Source organism: Ostrinia furnacalis, unplaced genomic scaffold (assembly GCF_004193835.3).
Source record: "Ostrinia furnacalis isolate ACB-3 unplaced genomic scaffold, ASM419383v2 OfSCF2039, whole genome shotgun sequence".
NCBI lineage: Eukaryota > Metazoa > Arthropoda > Insecta > Lepidoptera > Crambidae > Ostrinia > Ostrinia furnacalis.
In genome coordinates, this window is record NW_021132278.1 from 440,074 (window position 1) to 461,200 (window position 21,127).

Genomic DNA, 21,127 nt, shown 5'->3' on the forward strand with positions numbered 1-21,127 from the left:
CTATGGCCACCTCCCGACTCCATCATCAGACCAGCTCAATGGTACCATAATATTGCATTGTCATCGGACTTACACATGTATGCAAAATTTCAGCTCAATAGGAAACCGGGAAGTGGGTCAATTTTAAGTTGCAAGATTTGACGACAGACACCAGACATGTGAAAGTAATAAAAAGCTTGTAATATTAAATCAATCAATCCGATATTCGTGAGAAAAACAACATAACTGCTTAGAAATGTCCAAAAAGTTAAACAATACCAACTTCGCCCACGCATTCACTCACGCGTCACTCTCATTGTAAACAAGCAATAAATCTACCAACTTCGGTTCTTTGTATACTAGACTGTTAAAAAGTCACCATTAATCGTACACACACAGCTTCGTCGCTAACTTTTCCCTCCCGACCCCGTTAATCTTGGGACAAACATAGATATATGAAGTCCATAGACTCTACTATGAATGATTTTAGTGAACTGATGAGTTTAGTAAATACTAGCGGCCGCCCGCGACTTCGTACGCGTGGATCCCGTTTTACCCCCTTCCTTCATATTCTATCTTACGCGATTTAGATTTTTTGATACAAATGTTTTTTCCGCTAACTCAGAATGATTGTACCAAGTTTCGTTAAAATCCGTAGAGTAGTTTTTGTTTCTATAAGGAACATACAGACGGACAGACAGACAGACAGACAAAAATTTTACTGATTGAATTTTTGGCATCAGTATCGATCACTAATCACCCCCTGATAGTTATTTTGAAAATATGTTTCATGTACAGAATTGACCTCTCTACAGATTTATTATAAGTATAGATATTGGACCGTTAACCTGTTTGAAAAATAATGTAGACCAAATCCTTCATTTGCCTCTAGTAAATTAGAGAGTCCTGCTGCTTCAGTGGAAACTAATTGACATAGTGACCTTCGCTCGCAAAGGACAGAAACCAGAAACCGACAACCGGTACCGCATAAAAAAGAACCAGAAGTACAGTCGCGGAATGAAAAGGTTCGTCACCTTAGTGTCGGTTTTCGCTTGCACTAGGTACTGTAAGAGTCAAACCTGCCAACATAACCGTGCAAGAAACAGTGCTGCTAACATTTAAATAAATATGACGTTTGCTAACGAATAAGGTTTTGCTTGTTTATTTTTCTATCCGATCAGTGCAATGCAATGTTACAAAATGTAGTTTTTTTATTTAATAGATAATGGCAGGTTGAACCAACAAGAAGGTTTTAGTTTATCAATCATAATAATCTTCTTGACAAGTTAAATCGTCAAACAACTTTGATCTGAATAATTTTGAACTTTACTGACGAACAGTTAAAGATTATTTTCTCTAACTCGAGATTTTTCTGTTACATAGTTTCAAAAGGTAATATGTGCTCGCGATTCGTTGAAGGAATCAATTTGAAAACTGACGAACCTTTTCGTTCCGTGACTGTACATTGTGAGAAGTATTTTTAAGGATAACCTATATTTTCCCAACTAATGTCTCCCTCAAGATTTCCTCAACGACCGGTCCTCTCACATTCAGGTTCTCCCAATCATTGTCGTACACTAAATCGTCGGTTCAACGACTACCTAAGCAAGAATTAAAAAGTACTTTAGATTTGGGAAACGAAAAATGCGCTATAAAGATTTCCTATGACGGATCCGGGCAAAGCCACAGGCAAAAGTTAGATGCTTTACAATAAATTATCCGACTACCGCCTCGATTACGCTTCCTTATTCATCTCGACCGCAATTAAACCTAATATACCTAAAGGGTTCCCTTTTGTTCTAGGGGATTACTTTTTGTAATTTAACTTTTTGTGATATGGGTTCAACTGGCCTTGACAACCGGTAATAATAGTTGAAAAACCCAAGTTTTAATCTCATTTGCTGATTCTAATTCAGACCAATTATCAGTTGAAACGTAGTTATTAATAGTTTGAATTAATGAAATAATGCTTGGTGTTTCTTTACGAGATCGAATCAGAAATGAGGCTATCCGTGAACGAACTAAAGTCGCTGACATAACCCGACGGATTATCAAGCTGAAGTGGCAATAGTAGTCACATAGTAGTCAGTACTGACGACGTACCGGAAAACGACCACCCACAAGGTGGACCGACGACATCATAAATCATAATCATAATCATAATCATTTATTTATATGACTACGATGATTATACCAAATTCTGATTTTTGTAATAGAATGTTTCCATAAAAAGCTAACAGATGGCATTAAAAAGTCAGTTTCACAAAAAAGGTGACATTCATATTTTTCCCGTGTGGTCTTCATTTGAAAAGATCCAAAATCTCTAAATTAAATAGTGGTCCATTATCTAAATTTAATTAAACCCTATTTGGGCATTGTCATTAGGTACTGCAGGCACTTCCCCATGGGCATGGTTTATAATTCGGCTCTTAAAGGGTTTAAAGGTCGCTTAAATAAATACGTCGTTTTAAACGAGTGTTTATATGACCTTTATAGCTCTTTTATACGCTGACAAAAAACAAACGTTTGTAGATGACTAATTCCACAAGAAGTAAAGGTCGCACGTTTTGGAATTGGTGCCATTTTTGTGGCTTTTAATCATACTTAAATAAAGGTACTTCTTTTTTCTCCCGACAGAAAATAATATAGGTTCGTCGCCATAATGTCATTTTCTCACAACCAATGCGGTGCGTTTAGCAATTCTGCGAATTATTAGAATTGCTAAAATCAAGTGGCAGTGGGCGGGGCACATAGCTCGTAGAGACGATGGCCGTTGGGGCAGGAAAGTTCTCGAGTGGCGACCACGGCTGGAAGACGTAGCGTGGGCAGGCCTCCTACTAGGTGGACCGACGATCTGGTAAAGGTCGCGGGAAGAGCCTGGATGCGGGCAGCGCAGGACCGTTTATTGTGGAAAACCTTGAGGGAGGCCTTTGTCCAGCAGTGGACGTCATTTGGCTGAAACGAACGAACGAACGAACGAATGCGGTGCGTAAGGTTAGATAGATTACGCCTAAAGTATACTGTAATCAGTATTTTTTTTAATGAGCTCTATAAAACAATTTAACAATACAACTTTATCTTAATAATTTTTTTCGCGAAAAAAATTGAAAATCTAATTCACGGGTCATCCCATACTTATCTTATTTTTTAAAGGTTAAGTCTTATTTTCACGTACCATGTCTAGCTTTGCAGTAAACTGTGTCTACGTATACGAAGCGAATTATCCACGTGTGGCAAGTATGCTTAAATTTTTTTTCCTAATAATTTCTGTTTTCGTAATAATTTTTCGTGTTTAAAAGATAATAAATTAATGTAGGTACATTTACTTTACAGTTTCACACAATGAACACACAAACGCTTCGCCGAAGCAGCGCATTACAGTCACGTACCGGTTCCGTGTAGTGTGAACCGGTATTAACCGGATCATTGTTTGTCGGTTCGTAGATTAACATGTACTAAGCTATAGGGAATCATGCATCGCTCTATTGAATCATGCATCGCTCTATTGAATCAGTGCTCTTGTTGATGACGCATCACACATACATAATGTGATGCGTAATATTGTCTGACTGAATAGACAGGGAGAGTTCATAACAAAACGATAGAAAACTATTTTAGAAGTACGATTAGATAGATAGAATACGAGTATGTACACTTCATTGAACACCACACAAGAAAAGATACAAAAATGACGGTCTTATCGCTACAAAACGATATCTTCCAGATAACCTAGAGGACAGTAGGTAGAGGATAGGAGTTTTATTTAAGTGGCTTCAAGAAAACTTCCATAATGTAACTATAGCTTGATGCGCTGTACTAGTTACTAAGCTTCTGTAATTGGATACAAAGGGTTGTAATAAAAAAATACGTTATTGAATATACGTTGGAATATAATAATACGTCATTTAGTATGGAAAATTTCATTTTAAACAAGTGCTCAATGTGTATTTTTCTTTTTTGTAAAGGCCAAAAGTCTATGTAGATAAATTAGCAATCGATTTAAACTTATTTAATATTTTGTATTTTGCTATTTACTCGTAAATAAAAGAGAAGTTAAAGTAACAAAACACCAGCAACCAACCTCTAAATACAACCAGTTCTTACGCCCGTATTCACAAACGATGCTTGCTTAAGTGAAGTATCAAATCGAACGCACAGCGTTGAATAGAGCTCTGTGATTGGTTTGTGTGTCACCCTGTGCGTCCACATGCACTGTGAGACCTCATAGTAAAGTTTGTGAATACGGGCGTATGTCCCCAATCACCCGTGTGGTTGTGTCGACAACCGGCTAGTTACGACTCCTAATCGGGTTGGTAATGCGATGGTTGGCTAGTTGATTAGCGTTACGAACTATACCATTACAATCTGCAAGGCGGATTAAACAAACTAAAGCAACAAATATTATTGAAAATTATATATTATGATGATTACAGGTAAAGTAAAAAAAGACTGTTAAGTGCACTCTGGTATGCTTCTGGATGTTGTTACGGAACAATTTTCAACCACAGTTCTTATTTTAGCAACTATACTGCTCTATTTTCGTAGCGCAGTGAGAGCTGTAACGCTCAATCTCGTAAAGCAGTAGCGTTGTAACGTTCAATCTCGAAGCGCAGTAGCGTTGTAGCGTTCAAACTCGTAGCGCTACTGCACTACTGTGTTGTAAAGTTAAATCTCGTAGCGCAGCTAGCGTTGTCGTAACGCTTAGTTTTCGTAGCGCAGTTGACGATGTTACGCTCAATCGTCGTCAGTTAACACAGTAAATAAGATCTTTTCAAAGGAAAGCAAAGAGGAATTAAGTACTTTGTGGTTTATTTCAGAACGGCTATTTCCTATAACCTGCAATCTATGCATCACTTACAGTCAAAGCCAAATCCCGCCATGAGTGACAGCGACAGAAAAACGACTTTAATCAGTAGCCCGACTTAAGCATAACACAAAAACATAATATTCGATAATATCTTTAAAATACGTAAAGATATTGAAAATAGTTCTCAATATTGCTACCGGTACTGGTAAGCTTGGAGACAATATCGAATTCATTTAGTTGTATCTTCAAAGCACCCGATAAAACTGTAGCGCACGACAAAGGCGCACTTGTTAGTAACACGGAACGGTCGCCTTCCTGAACCCTGCGATACAATGTGACACACTTACCGTGAATTTGGAAAACAATATAACCTTACCAACGTTTTTTGTATATTAAACTTTACCATGTCTTATTTTTTTAAGATTATTAGCAATTTGTATTGCCTAATATACTAATAGTCACATTAGCCCTTGTGTTAAGCTAAATAAGCTTGTGTTACGAGTGGGCTCACCACAATAGTCAAGCGGCGGTGGGATTCGAACACGCGTTCCTCGGATCTCGAGTCAGCCACTCCGACCCCTTCACCGTTCGACTATCGTGGCGTTGTTCGAGAGGTCACAGTAATTTGCTTTAAATCTCAAGTTTCAAATTCGATTGCTACTCGATCGATTGATAAACTTTGAGAAACTAATTTTATTATAGTCAGCACGAATAGATATTGTCAGGCACCCAGTTCAGTGAGCTGTCACTTTTTAGGACTTAACATTATTTCACTTGGCAATCTAACGCCCGTATTTACAAACGATGCTTGCTTATGTGAATCGGCAAATAGAACGTACAGCGTTGAATGGAGCTCTGGATATGCGTCCATGCGCACAGGGAGACCTTATAGTAATGTTTGTGAATACGGGCTAAAGTTTACTGCCATCACCAAATACGAGTGCATAAAGTTGACGGCGATTCGATGTCCTAAAGTAGATAATCTTTTTATTCAATTATATTCTCTTTAATGTTTTCTTCTAATTTGTAATAATATACAAATAACGAATCGACAGTGCGATAGGTACAAAAAGCTTTGGACTATTGTCACTTAAAGTGCGTGTAGCTCAAAGGCAGCATTGCAATATAATTGACACTAAATTATAATGATGATTTAACCCTTAACTGGTATCGTGGGGGCCGCGCGGCCCCCACGCATGACATTTTCTTTGATTTCTAAGAAGCTACGCATCTTGGGCAGCCAATATTTTTGGTATTCTCATAACGGCACTACTCAAGTCTGGTGCAGGTGTTTCAGCACTGCATCATTCACTAGGACGAAGTTATGCACGTGTTGGGGTCCGCGCGGCCCCCACAATACCAGTTACGTTAGTTTTTTTTCATGGTATTTTTATATGTTTTTTATTTTTTCGGTATTGATTCAAGATGCCATGACTTTTAAGTAATAAAACAATCACGTCAATACCTAAAGAACCGTTTGAAGTATATTTATAAAATTTGAAGCTCATGTTTATCTTGCAAGTCTCAACACATGAGCCAAATTTGAAGTGTTAATGCACAGTAGTTTTTGAGTGATGAGGAGTCAAAAGTGGCTCGAATTGATTTGTCTAACTACACGCACAGTGCAGTCCCCTCCCTGGAACTTGGCTTAACATGCTTCCGCATGTCTAAAATATTTGCTCAATGTTGATTTAGTCGATTTTCTCCTGATGGGAACATGTAAGACAATAATAAAATTTCCATTATTACAGACCTTCTAGAGCAGATGCCGCAAAAACTATACAAGATATAGAAAAACTTGACTATCTCACCTGTAGCAAATTGAATAAGCTTTTTTTGTTCATAGTAGTCATGCCACTAGGACGCATAGTTTCCGAGGATTAAGCGAAAAACCGAAAAGTGGTACCTTTAAACCCCCCTCACCCCGCCGGCTCAAGGGCTAAGGGCAGGGACTTTTGCTATGTTCACCTCCTAACTAGTCTAAATAAAGTCCCGAAGTCAGAAATTGTGTTCCACGGATTTCCATCTATAATACTTTATTGACTGGACTAAAAAGCTTTTATTCTGAAAGGCAGTTGTACTAAAACGAAAAAAAAATTGTACTTATGCAAGGTTCAAATAAGTTCGAAAGCCTGTAGCGCAAACATAAAAGAGGAACAAATTCCATGCGCGATACAAGATTTCGAAATCATTTGAACTTTGCATACAATTGTTTTTGTTTGTTTTATTATCACGTGTTAACGGATTAACGATTAACGTTAACTTGCGTTAAATGATCCGAAATGTAACGTTTTAACGTTTAACGAAGTTAAGTTTTTTAGTAACGGTTTAACGATTAACGAAGTTAACTATTTGATTAACGGTGCCCAGCTATGGGTACCTACATGCCAAATTTCAAGCGTCTAACTTAAGCGGTTTAGATTTTTCATACTAAAGGATTTTCCCGCTAACTCCCGTTCCCGTGGGAATTCTTAAGTATCCTATAACCTGCCCAGGAGTATGAAGAATAATTGTACCAAGTTTCGTTAAAATCCGTCAAGTAGTTTTTGTTTCTATAAGGAACATACAGACAGACAGACAGACGGACAAAAATTTTACTGATTGCATTTTTGGCATCAGTATCGATCACTAATCACCCCCTGATAGTTATTTTGAAAATATATTTCATGTACAGAATTGACCTCTCTACAGATTTATTATAAGTATAGATATACATAGATAGATGAAGTTCACATATTATGGATTAATTAAAATAATAATATTTTTGGTTAACTATTATTATTTTAATTATTATGTGGTTATTTGTAACGTAAAAAAAATATTACGTAAAAAGTTCTTACTATTATGTAATCTCTTGTGGTACACACGTAAGAAGGTTAATATAAAGTAAAAACTAAACGATTACGTAGAACTAGCCTGATATATAGCTACCATTTATGAACAATTATTCAAGTATATGGGTAAAACATGGTTGCTGGAAGCAAACATAGTATGGGGGCCGGGCGGCCCCCACGATACCAGTTACGTATGTCCAATTTACGATACCAGTTAAGGGTTAAATGTTCTTCTGATTAATTTCGTTGCGGGTCCAATGACAGTTTAACTTTCCTCCGGAACAAACTTGGCCTTCATTGGTTGGGTTTTTATGGCGGTCAAGCTGTAGATTCAGGCTACACAGGAGTTGCAGCGGTGGGAACGAGAGGTGGGAATAGACCCGTTACTAACTTATAAAGTTTCGATCAATACTCTTCATCCTAACAGTTCGTATGTCTCATCTTGCTACTTAAATTGTGAACAAGAGAGCGGCAAACAAGTGCGTCGCAAGGGCCCCGGTCCCCGACGCAAATACACCCTTTATAGACCTTGAGGGACCGCATTAAAGTCTTTTTTACAGCTGCTGCATTCTTTTACACGCCTTTTGCCATCTTTTATATGGAGATTCGAATATTACGGAACATATAGGGTGTTATTCGCACACTTTACCATTGAAATATCGAGTGATAGGCACTTTGTTCTTTGATGGATGGGATTTTGAAATACAATAAATGCATCATGGGGCTAAGATGAGTGTGGAATCCAGAGGACTCAATTATTCAGTGTTCCAAAACTGCACTAAAGTACCTACTAACTAGTTTAGAAAAATAGTGTTACAACTGCAATTTTAATAAAAGTTTGTAGTCAGTTGGCAGGTGTTCACTGTTCATTTGTATGAAGTCCAAAAGAGCGAACCTTACTTTCACATAAAACTGAAAAGTGAGTAATGCCCGTTTTCACCATCAATCCCTAATTTTTAAGTGACCCCTATGGTAACACATAACAGGAATTTTGTTTTCATAGGGGTCACTTAAAAATTAGGGATTGATGGTGAAAATGGGCATTAGATTACTATAGCTCTACTTTTCACATACAAACTTACATTCAAAAAGTTAACGTAGACGAAGTTTAAACGAAAAAAAAATAACACTGTTATCATACAAGGAAAGCTGAACTACATAATTAATTATACTTTTTCCTAAATTAAATAATTCAAATTAAGTAATTTAGAATACTTTAGCAGCAGATTAAAAGCCTTTGCTATTGGCAGTAAGCCTTAATACCGCAATTGAATAGTAAATTCAATTCGCGATTCGATCCCGGGACCCGGGACTCCGGGACTCCGGGACAGACAAGCGAGGTCTTTATCCAGGGAAATAGATTAAGTAGTTCTTGTTGTGGAAAAATTAGATATCGAATGGCTTGGATTTTTCACCGGATCTATTTAATTCCTTTGAGGAGCTTGCTTTGTGAAGGTCTGTCTGAAGTGGGAAACACTAGATTGGCATTCAATTTGAAGAGGTTTGTTGGAATATCATTATTGAAAATCCTGGAATTTGGGATTAAAATAATAAGTAGAAATTCATATCACAGCTGTTTGGATTTCATTAATGAATAATGTGATCCAATTACTACAATTGGATTATGAAGTTATAAATACTCTTATTACACCGATATAAATGTATGCCTGAAATATTTATGTTACAAATTTTATGACTTTGGACTAATGAGTAATTTATTTTATTCTATCAAACGTCAAAAGTCAAACTGAAACTAAACAAGAAAACTAACAATTTAAAATAAACCACTTGAAAAAATCGAACTGCCTAAGGCGGGAATCGAACCCACGACCTTTCGCTTGCTGGGCGACTTCTCTTCCAACTGCACTGCAACACTGGAGGGACACGTCGAAATTTTCTAGTGTAATACGCTGTTATGGGTGGGTTCCATTCCCGCCTTAGGCAGTTCAATTTATTCAAGTTTTTTATTTAAAATTTAGTTTGAGAAGCGGCTCTAAACGCTAAGAAATTTTAATAACTAAGAATTATGTTCACAAATTACCTTTTACCTAAATAAAATAGACCTAATGTATCATTATTCGTTCAAAAACTATTATCATTTATCTTCGTGTGCGAATTTAAAATGTCATGTCTTTCAAAACCAACGGCCTCTATAATTTGGCACCCCGCCCCTACCTTTTAGTAACAAAAAACAACCAAGCGGTCCAGTTCTAAACCAACAAAGAACTTTTAGTTTTAAGGCCATCCCAACGAAGAGAAGTTTGGCATCCACTGTCCGACTTGCAGGTCCCTGCAACTTACTGTTAGAAGTGGCGTTTTGTAACTTTAACTTTAAATTACTACTAACTTGGTTTAATGGCGGTTGAACCTGTAATTGACTGGGTTTGTCTTCTGTCGTGTGTTCTAGGCAATAAATTCTTTCTATCATAAGGTCTCGGTTAGACCTAAGGTCACAATCATAGTGTCAAACTTCGTAAGATGACAATATAGGTGTCTGACATGCGATGCCGCCATCTTAACGTTCTCTCTGAAACACATACTCATGACATGTTTATTGTTAATCAGATTGATTCGAACATTTAATTTCATTATTAAATTAGTCATAGAAACTTGTAAATGTTTTTTCATTTTGCGTGTTCAGTTTTCTAGATCCAAATTCCAAGAAACTAAGCTACGAAAAGCATACTTTTCCATCTTTTGTGTTCGTATTAAGGCAAATATTTCGTTTAACTTCATCTTGTAAGTGTGTCAATAGTAGTAAAGCAACGTGACCCTAAATATTATGAATTTGTTATTTGCCCTTTCATAATAATGCTTACTAAAATGGCAGCACAAATTCGGCTTAAGTACCCACTCGTGAGCGCTTACATTAAAATCCCTTCATGACTTGTAACTCTATTGTGCTACCATCCACACAACATTAAACCTTTCCACTATTGACTTTGAGATATTTTTTCCATGAGGGCGGGCTTCTTTAATCTAACTCCATTCGAATTTTTACCTTGACTGTGTAATAACAGGGTGGTTTTTTGTCCGCAGGTGCAGCGTACGAGTAGCGGAGTATGAGAGAGATTATGCATGGTCACATGATCTAAGCATGTCGACAGCGATTCTCTTAGGGGCCGGCGTGCTGGCACTCGTCACGAGAACAGGTACGAGTATAATGTTGCGTCTTCATTCGTGCGCATGCTTTGGTGAGAGATGGGAAGGGCTGTCACTTTTTAAGATGAAAGTAACGGACGAACCGGACGAAAATTCCAAAAACTCCGGACAATAAAATTGCACTAAAAAGAGCAGTGTTGTAATCATCCTTGGGAGAAGACTTTCCAGCAGTGGATGTCATTTGACTGAAACGAATGAACGGAAAGGAGCTTATTTTCGGACGCCTCTAAAAATACTGTAAATAGAAATAAAAATTAGAAATCCATTTATTTAGAACCCTTTGCCCGCGTGAATTCTGTTTTGTCACTGAAAGAATCGCAAGCGTGTTACGCTTTCGAAAATCAGGTTAAAAACTAGCCTATGTTTTTCCCTGGGTCTCAAAGTTTCGCTCTCTCTCTCTCTCTATCTATCTCTATAGCACAGATTATGCATGGTCACATGATCTAAGCATGTCGACAGCGATTCTCTTAGAGGCCGGCGTGCTGGCGCTCGTCCACGAGAACAGGGTAATGTTTAATAATAATAATAATTAATCTTTACTTACAAATTAATATCATTTCCTGTTATGTAATAAACCACAGCTTGTTGTGTCTTCATTCGCGCGCATGCCTTCGGTCTGTAGAGCTGTCACCATTCAACTTGTAGCGGTGCGTGATGAGGAAGGGCTGATGAAAATACTGGACGAAAAAGTCAAAAACTCCAGACATTAAAAAACTTGGTAAAAACGATCATAATTTCGAACGCTTCTCAATATATTGTAACAAAAATAAAAAACAATTTATTTAGAAATCCTAGCTTTTGTCCATGCTTTCAGCCAAATGACGTCCACTGTTGGATAAGGCCTCTTCTAAAGATTTCCACAATAATCGGTCCTTTTTTGCGTCGGGAAATGCTTTGCACATACCCACTGGCCGATCCTGGGCTATCTGCCTTTGATGTGCATCCAAATGTCTTCATTCGTGCGCATGCTTTTGTGCGTGATGAGGAAGGGCTGTCACTTTTTAAGATGAAAATAACGGACGAGCCGGACGAAAAATTCAAAAACTTCGGACATTAAAATTTTAGTAAATGAGCTTATTTTCAGATCTCTAAAAATACCAAAATAAAAAAGAGATTTATTTAGAAGTAGCCCTTCTGTTTACGACTTTACCCGTGTGATGTCCTTTCTATCAGAGAAGGACTATAATGCGCGCATATATCCCTCTTTTAAAAACCAAGACAGATATATTTTAGACAGATGGCAGCCCTAGTGTGTGTTTTGCATTTATCTTCCATGTTACTCGAGGATTTTCACTCTGAATATTACGGAATAATTACGTACGATTCGGGGCGATTCTTGAATATTGTATGTACACAGTCGTAGAATATGTAGGCACTCGTATTTTAGTAGGTACACATACAGTATACAGTAGGTACTCCACTCTGATTTTATCTAGGTACTAACTCTAGCACTACACAAATAGGAAAGAACTTCTTGAAAGTGAACGAGTATGTACTAAAAACTCTTCCCAATAAAAACAAAATATAAAAATATTTACATAATTATTATTAACATGAAAACTGGATGAATGTCGCGCAGGATAGAGAAAAATGGCCAAAGATGGAGGAGGCTTTTACCCAAAAGGGATACGTATAATTAATTAATTATTGTAAAACTTATATTGTATGTAACTTGAAATTCTTCTTATTCCACAACATCTAGGTTGGTTATTTTTCAATCTAAAACCTAACACAGGTACTTACATACCTATTATTTCTACCTACCTGTAGGTATTATGTAGCCGCCATAACTCAAGCCAAATACAATGGTTGTCTCAGCTGAATAGACATAAAGGATCGGCCTAAGTTAGATCCCGTTTGATAACCGCTGTTTTGTTCAGCTTAATGCTTAAATTACTTGGCCGATGATTTATTTGGTTTAATTTACTTTATGGAAAGCAAGGCTAAGTTTGGTAATAATGGTAATTTAAAGTGATAGGGAAGTTTTAAAACAGTGGTAGATGCTATAAAGATTGGGAAAGTATAATAAGTAGGAATTTTCTTGATACCACAATTTCTGATATTAGTTCAAATAATACTAAGTTCTTATTTGCTAAATAATATTGTTTCAAGTGTAAAGTTACATTAAAAATCTTGTTTAATATACATATAAAAAAATATGAATGATAATTGTCTAGACACAAGCTGATTTTGTAATTACCTTTTTTTGATTTTTACGTATGATCTTAATATTATGCGCCGGCAAAAGATTGCATTGAAGTAAAAAAAAAAATTGTGATAGCAAAGTAAATGAAAACATCGTCACCAAAATCGTGAATAAATAATAATATTTTAATTAAACGCAAAAAAGCATTGAGTTCAACATTCGACTTAGCCATGCTGTACAAACACACCCAAATTGAAATTTGAAGCCTATAAAATCCATTCAAAGCTTTCCCAAATAAAAAAATTCAATGAAATCATTTTATTCGAGGAACGCTCGTGAATACAAAGCATTCTGTATTTATTTTATGAAAAAATCAAACGGTACAAAAACCGTCACAGAAGAATGGTTAAATAAAATAACAGCGAGATGTAGTTCTAACATCATTATACTCTGCAGTTTTTACAGAACAAATACCGAAACGGACTTATCAAAACGTTTACCTGACGAAAAATATGTGTAAAAACTTATTTTTGACTCTCTCGAATTCATAATCACGTACGAATTCATAAAATACATTTTTTTTAAGTAAAATCTTTTTCAGTTACTGTTAAATATTTATAAATCGTCGAAATTTCCATCACCAATTTCTACAATCGAATCGAGATTTGATTGCTCATAAATAGGCCAATTGATTAGTGGGCTCAAATGCCTATACCTTCAAAACTTTTCAGACTGAAAGTTAAGGTTGAATTTGGACTAAGTTTCTTATATCAATTGATAATACGGACCCCTAAAAGTTAAATTAAGTTCGATCTTTTCTGAAACGTAATGAATTTAAGCACTTACAAAATTAACAGTTTTTGAGTGATTAAAAAATACATCAAATTGCAAAATAAATTTCAGGCGAGCTAGAATGCGCGCCTTGATATCGATCATTTTAGTTCAGACAAATGTATTGACCTATGGTACAAAATCGATAAAATGTCTCGATTATTGTAGTTTATCGTTGCGCGCATCCTTGGCTTACCAGGTCATTGTTTTCACGCACGAATTCAAGATCTAATTTGAACGCTTCCGAAATACGTCTCTTGTTTTTATTTGATATCCAATACAAATTACAACAGCAATAACTTTTTGTATACATTCGAATTTGTACCCAAGCTCTACTGCATTTGAGTTCTTTTTTTGAGCCCTCCCATTTCACTTCTTTATTAAACAGAACAATGCAAAATGCTATATTATCCTCTCGCATATTTTCTGAAACAATATTAATGTTCATGAGTACGTCATTGTATTTCATCCCAAGAATGTTCGCGTTTCCAAAAAAAAATATGGTGCTTTCATTTTAGAGATGTCATTTAAGTGCCTTAGGTTTCTATTATTGTACATAAGCGGAGCGAGTGATAAAAATTGTTTACGATTTACTAAAAAAACAACTAAGCTAAATTAATTAAGGCCACATCTCATGTTGAAAGTAGATGCAATCTAGGATGGTACATACTTGTGTAATAATATCTTATATTTTTTCTGTGAAATGACAGCAATCTGTCCAAAGCGCTTGAGTTTGATCTTCCATTCTTGAGATTCTTTATTCTCTTCTTCAGCTTCTTAGATGTGATGGTGGCAGCTAACCAGACGTATTTAGAACAAACTCTACCTCCAATCAAACGTGACAGAAAATGTTGACCCCGCTGGAAATCGAACATGAAACATATGGATCAAAGACAAATGGTCTTACCACTAGACTACAGACGGAGGTTTAAAATTATTAGGCTTATCATAACGTCTGGACCACACACATCGCGATTACATTCGAGTGATAGCAGAGCGAAGTTCTTGTTTACTAAGCAAAAAAACATCGAAGTATACGCAATTACTTGGGTACACACAATCTACGGGTTATCACCACAACTAAAGGGAGATGTGACAAGGGGGCGGGGCCGGTGTCGCAGCAATATGCCCAAAAACAGAACACATTGCTCGTGAAAGTAATGATGACAGCAGCAACGTCATAATGTAAACAGTTTACATTACCTGCGTAGTACTAAAGATTATTCGAACGTTGGATACTGATACCGCAGTTGATAATGAGCACATATTTAGATTTCTTTGTACTCAGCACATCAGTTGGCATCTCTCTATATCTTTATGGCAATCACGACGTGAGTGTCCCAGGGATGAGTGTTTTTTTATATCCACAACTAGGAAGCTCTTGGCCTGTCTCTCACCTGATGGTAAGTGATGATCAGGCCGAAGGTGGAAGCAAGTTTCACCTGGTATTGTATTTGATTGTAGCATAATATCCCCGCTTCGCCTATCACCATATCTTCAAGCAGCTTCACCAGCAATTCCGACTGACATTTTTTCATCAAATATAGAGCGAATCTGCGAGACCTCTTAATGGCTACAGACTTGATTAAAGTGGATCTCTCCAGTAATTTGGAGTCCAGGATAATACAGCGATCCCGGTTCATGGTGTCTTATCTGTTTAAATGGAAATGACACTGGGTTTATCCTTGACATTAAAAACGCGGAGTCTTGAATGCTGCTGATTTTAATTAAACTTTATAGCAAAAAAGTTGATGCGACACAATAATGTTTTTTATAATTAAATCAAGCTAGATGCGCGTCGTGAATCTTGTCAATAATTTTAGATGATTTGACTTTATATAATCGATAATAGAGGTGCGCATCCTAGGCCTAAATAAAGGTTTTATGAAAAATAAGTTTCTACACCTAAGGTTTTTGTCTCCGCTTGACATAAATTTAACCTGAATATTTAATAATAATGTTTATAAAAATAAAGGTAACTCACTAAATTCCTTATTTTTACAACGTTTTCAAGGCCAGAGGACAAAGTCCGCTAGGATTTTGAAGTAAAAGTTGAAATGTTTTTTTTTGTTTATTATTGTATGAAAAATTAAGGCTATGGTCTCATATTAAACGCTATACGTCAGTTAGTCAAACGTTCCTATCGACGTTTATACGGCGACGTCAACGCCTGAATGACGTTTTTATAGTAAGCATTGTGACGTGCCCTACGACGTTTATAGGAGTCCACAACCTACACCTACTTGCTTACTATCTTCTTCTTTCTTTCATCAGCAATGGACGCTTACACCTTCTTATCGGGTCCGTCAGGGACAGACTTAATAATGATCTCCATACACATAAAAGTTTCGTATCTCTTTGTAATTTCTATGACGAGCTTCATGCGGCCATATTGGAAGTGCTTCTCCCAAAGATGAAAGGCTTTATTTATGTCCATCCTTCTCATGTGGTACGTGTCCTAAAATCAAAATTCAAAATTCAAATTCAAATAGTTTATTCATTACATAGGCCCTTTCCAGGGTATTTATATACGTCCCAAATATAGCTCGCCCTACCACCACTTAGGGACAATATATGGGCTGATGCTGAGAAGAAAGTAATATGATTCTAATAAAATTATTTTACAAGTCTACATCTCTTCTAAAAGGTTACTAAAACCTTTGTTCGTCACCTGTCATCCGCTTTGCAATGGAGGGAAGTCGAACCTTAACTTCGAACTCCTATGTTCTTCTGATTAATTTCGTTGCGGGTCCGATGACAGTTATCTTTCCCCTGTGACACACTTGACCTTCACTGGTTGGGTTATTGGCGGTCAAGCTGTAGATCCTGGCTACACAGGAGTAGCAGCGGTGGGAACGAGAGGTGGGAATAGTCCCGTTAGTAGTATCATCATCTAAGGCGAGATTTTAGACTAGCAATAAAACTTGCAGTTGATTTCCGCAAGCTGTTTACCACTGTGTAAATAACTGAGGCAAGTGTGTAAATAGTGGTCGTCGTCGTCGTTTCAGCCAAATGACGTCCACTGCTGGACAAAGGCCTCCCCCAAGGTTTTCAATAATAAACGGTCCTGCGCTGCCCGCATCCAGGTTCTTCCCGCGACCTTTACCAGATTGTCGGTCCACCTAGTAGGAGGCCTGCCTACGTCTTCCAGCCCGTGCGCCGTGGTCGCCACTCGAGAACTTTTCTGCCTGTAAATAGTGGTGTCACGAATTATTTGTCGTTGACTGTATTTGAAGAAAACAAACCTTTGGTACAATACAGTAATTGTCCCACGGCTTGAAGCCCCAAAGTTTCGTTAGAGTGGGCATTATTATACTTTTGCAATGCATATTTTTTGTCATCTGTTGAAGTTTCATCTTGCCATTTTCTTCAAAATATACTTTGACTGCTCCCTGAAATTAATATAAAATTAGGCAGGTCAATTGGATACAGTGTGTTTAGGTAGGTACCATGAGTTTACTTTAGGTGAGCTCGCTAGCGAGTGCGTCAAAAAATCTATGAAAATTTTAATTCTTTAAAGTAGCCGCTAGGGGCGCTGCATAATCTCTCATATCTATATATACAGGGTGTCCCGTAATGTAACGTCAAGCCGGAACTGGGTGGATGGGTGAGTGGGTGTTGAGGCAAGTTATGTTGGTTATCAGAAAAATAAAAAAAAATCTATATGGCATTTTGTCAAAATAATAGGCATTTAAAAAAAAACGAAAAATTCTACTCCCGGTGACGGTCTTTTTACTCATGTTGCTACAAATCTTCACTTTTTCCAAATTTTTTTTTTGTTATGTAACCATGAATAATGCTTCTCTAAGTTGTTATCAAAATTACAAAACCAGCTGCTCCAGCTTGGATGAAAAAAATACATTATTCCCAAAAAAAAATCCAAAATAAAATTTTTGCCTAGTTTAAACTGACTGTACTGAAAAAAAATTGTACTACGCGAGTGTGGCAAGTGACGTCATAATTTGGCGCATTTAGTAAGAATTCCAAAATGGTATAATACTTGGTAAATTCTTGCTGTAATTGTCGACAATTTTTGTTTTTTTGGAAATAATCCCGTTTTTAACTTTATGTACCTTGGTTAAAAATCATTATTCTAATGTGCCCAAAATTCAAGTTTCTGGCTTAAATGAGGTGGAGAAGCCATTTTAAAAGGTATGAGCGGGACGGAGAGGGCCATCTTACCAAGCAGGGATGTTATGGATATCCGTAACCGTAACCGAAACTGATTCAAAAGTTACGGATAGTTTCGAAAAAAGGCGGAGTCTAAGGGTACAATTATTCCAAACTGCAAAACTCTATGAAATCTGCAGTATACACGCCGCAGCTGCAATGCCGCGCTGCCGATTTCATAGATTTTTGCAGTTTGCGATCTGCGGCCCGTCTTGGAATTGTACCTTAAATCTTAATATTTGTTACCAACTTGTCTGGCATTCCCTGGCACCATCTAATATGCCAGCCTGTTTTACCTTTATCATACATAGGTGTCGTCTTAGTTGGTACATAAAGTAGCTATGTGGGTCACGCAGCATCTTGCTATTTGAATTATACCTACATTTTTGAAATTCTAATAATTCCGTAACCGAAATCATCCGAAACTTTCGGATAATCTGATATGATTTCATATCCGTGACCGTAACCGAAACCGGTATAATAATTATTATTCTATTCTAATATCCATAACCGTATCCATAACCGAAACTTCATATCCTTATTATCCCTGTTACCAAGTACAAGTGCAGGCAGAGCAGGTAGTAACGGCGCATGGTAGATAAAGTTAAAAACGGGATTATTTCCAAAAAACCAAAAATTGTCGACAATTACAGCAAGAATTTACCAAGTGTTATACCATTTTAGAATCCTTACTAAATGCGCCAAATTATGACGTACCTACCATGCCACACTTGCGTAGTACATTTTTTTTTCAGTACAGTCAGTTTAAACTAGGCAAAATTTTTATTGGGAATAATGTATTTTTTTTATCCAAGCTGGAGCAGCTTGTAATTTTGATAAAAATTTAGAGAAACATTATTCAGGGTTACATAACAATAAAAAAATTTGGAAAAAGTGAAGATTTGTGGCAACACGAGTAAAAAGACCGTCACCTGGAGTAGATATTTTTGATCTTTTTTAAATGCCCATTATTTTGAAAATATGCCACATAGATTTTTTTTATATTTTTCTGATAACCATCATAACTTGCCTCAACACCCAGTTCCGGCTTGACGTTGCATTACGGGACACCCTGTATAAAAGAAAGTCGTGTTAGTTACTCCACTTATAACTCAAGAACGGCTGAACCGATTTAGCTGAAAATTGTCAGGGAGGTAGTTTAGAGCCAGGAGAAGGACATAATCCAATTAAAACATAGTTGTGTTGCGAATTTTTTGGATAATTTGAGAATCCGAACAGTTTTACGCTGACTGTGAAAAGTAGTAAAAATATTAATGCTTTAATTATTTTAAAAATCCTTACTATGAATTATTTTTAGTAATTTATTGAATAAAAAGGAAACGAGATTACGACTGCTGCTAAAGGTTTTAAAATAATAAAAACGTGTGACGATTACCTTCAAATTCTTCAGTTCCTTGTATAAAGTGACATTCCCTTCATATACGGCACTATCGGCGTCGTTAGACTTAATTTTCCAGAAGTAAGTTTTCCCCGACGGGACCTTTTCATAGGGATGTGAAGTGACATTACATCGATTCACGATGTCCAGCAAAACTAGTTTGTAGGGGCCCTGGAAAATTAATCATCATTATCATTTCAGCCATAGGACGTCCACTGCTAAACATAGGCCTCCCCCAATGATTTCCGTGATTAGTAGCGGCCTACATCCAGCGCCTTCCTGCTACCTTTATGAGGTGGGTGGATGTCTTCAAACTTTCCGCAAAAGTATTGTTCACGTTTAATTTTTACTTGATAAAGTTATGAGTCATTTATTTTTTGCAATATTTTTTATCTTGGATGAAAATCCTACACTACACTTCCGTGATCTAAAGTGGCCTAACAAAAATTAAAATTAAGAATTAAAAAATAAAAATCGAAGCGGAATTATAATAAAAAAACATTGTTACAAAAAACAACAGATTATAGAAAAGAGATATTGTCAAAAACTTGATTACGCACTGACTCTACAACTGCTGATATTGTCGGTGCAAAAATGATAAACGATACAAAACGGTGAAAAAACATATTGAAGTACCGAAACACTGCTGAAATTGAGCTATTTGAAACAGATTTTCAACGAGCAATGTATGAAGTAAATAGACAATGTTTATATTATCAGATAAATGATTTTTAATGGCTCTATCATTATGCGTGCGGAATAGAAAAATTTGTCTAAAGTATGATTAATGATTATGCTATTCAATCTATATCTATATAATTTAAAAGGTATTAGGCATAATACGGCTGCGTACCGGAAAACGCAACGAGCACTGAAAAAAATTTTTAGTTACTGCTTACACAACAAAAGTGACCATCGAACGGTTATGAAATACGACATCATAAAGGTAGCAGGGAAGAGCTGGACGCAGGCCGCTACCAATCGATCAACATGTAAAACATTGGGGGAGGGCTATGTTCAGCAGTGGACGTCCTGTGGCTGAAATGATGATGATGATAATGAGGCGTAATACTAATACCCAAATATCTACCCACACATTTTTTACTTATTATAGAAACTTTTGACTTGCACCTTAATAATAATTAAGACCTTTCGTATTCGAATAGTGAACATTTTCAAATAAGCACTATTTTTGTTTGCATTTTGTTAATTGCTGTCTGGACCGCATAAATTATAATGATCTAAATAATGAAACTAAACACTTTCAACATTTTGTAAATTAAGCCCAGTGAATTATATTTATGTAATTAAAATAAATGTAATGTCAAAAGTTTATTTGCAAGTAATGTGGGATAAAATAATTACAAAACAAATAATGATTTTGTGCTTAATTATTAAAGTTTGTATTTAATTGTATTTCATTATTATTCGGTATTATTTTTCTAAAGGTTGTCTGAAGAGCGAAAAGTAATACAGTGGTTAAAAACATGCACTCCTTGGACACAGAGCTGCGAGATTCGATTCTCAGATGGGACACAAAACACGCTTTTAATATTTTGTTAATTTACTCCAATTTTGTAAGACAAGAACCAAATAATTTGTTTGCATCAACAAGATTGTCAGAGGTTGGTCGTAGTAGTTCTTTTTCAACTTATTTTTTTACCCAAAATGGAGAAGCCCTTCTAATTAAAAATGATGATCAGCTTGAACTTGGAAGCAAACTCAAACAGAGATCGCAAAACATAAAAAAGGTTACTGAGTTTCTTCCGCCACTTCTTCTCAGCATGTTGTTCTGAAAT

General features: G+C 36.5%; 1 protein-coding gene across 4 annotated transcripts in view; it reads left to right on the forward strand.

Annotated features, from left to right (window-relative positions):
• Positions 1 to 21,127, forward strand: part of LOC114354322 (zwei Ig domain protein zig-8-like) — a 173,757-nt gene that overhangs the window by 133,928 nt on the left and 18,702 nt on the right. For all 4 annotated transcript variants that reach the window (XM_028306638.1, XM_028306637.1, XM_028306640.1 and 1 more), the window contains exon 4: positions 10,660 to 10,772. In XM_028306638.1, the coding sequence (XP_028162439.1) occupies positions 10,718 to 10,772 (55 nt within the window). In that variant the 5' untranslated portion in view covers positions 10,660 to 10,717. The remainder of the gene's footprint in view (positions 1 to 10,659; positions 10,773 to 21,127) is intronic.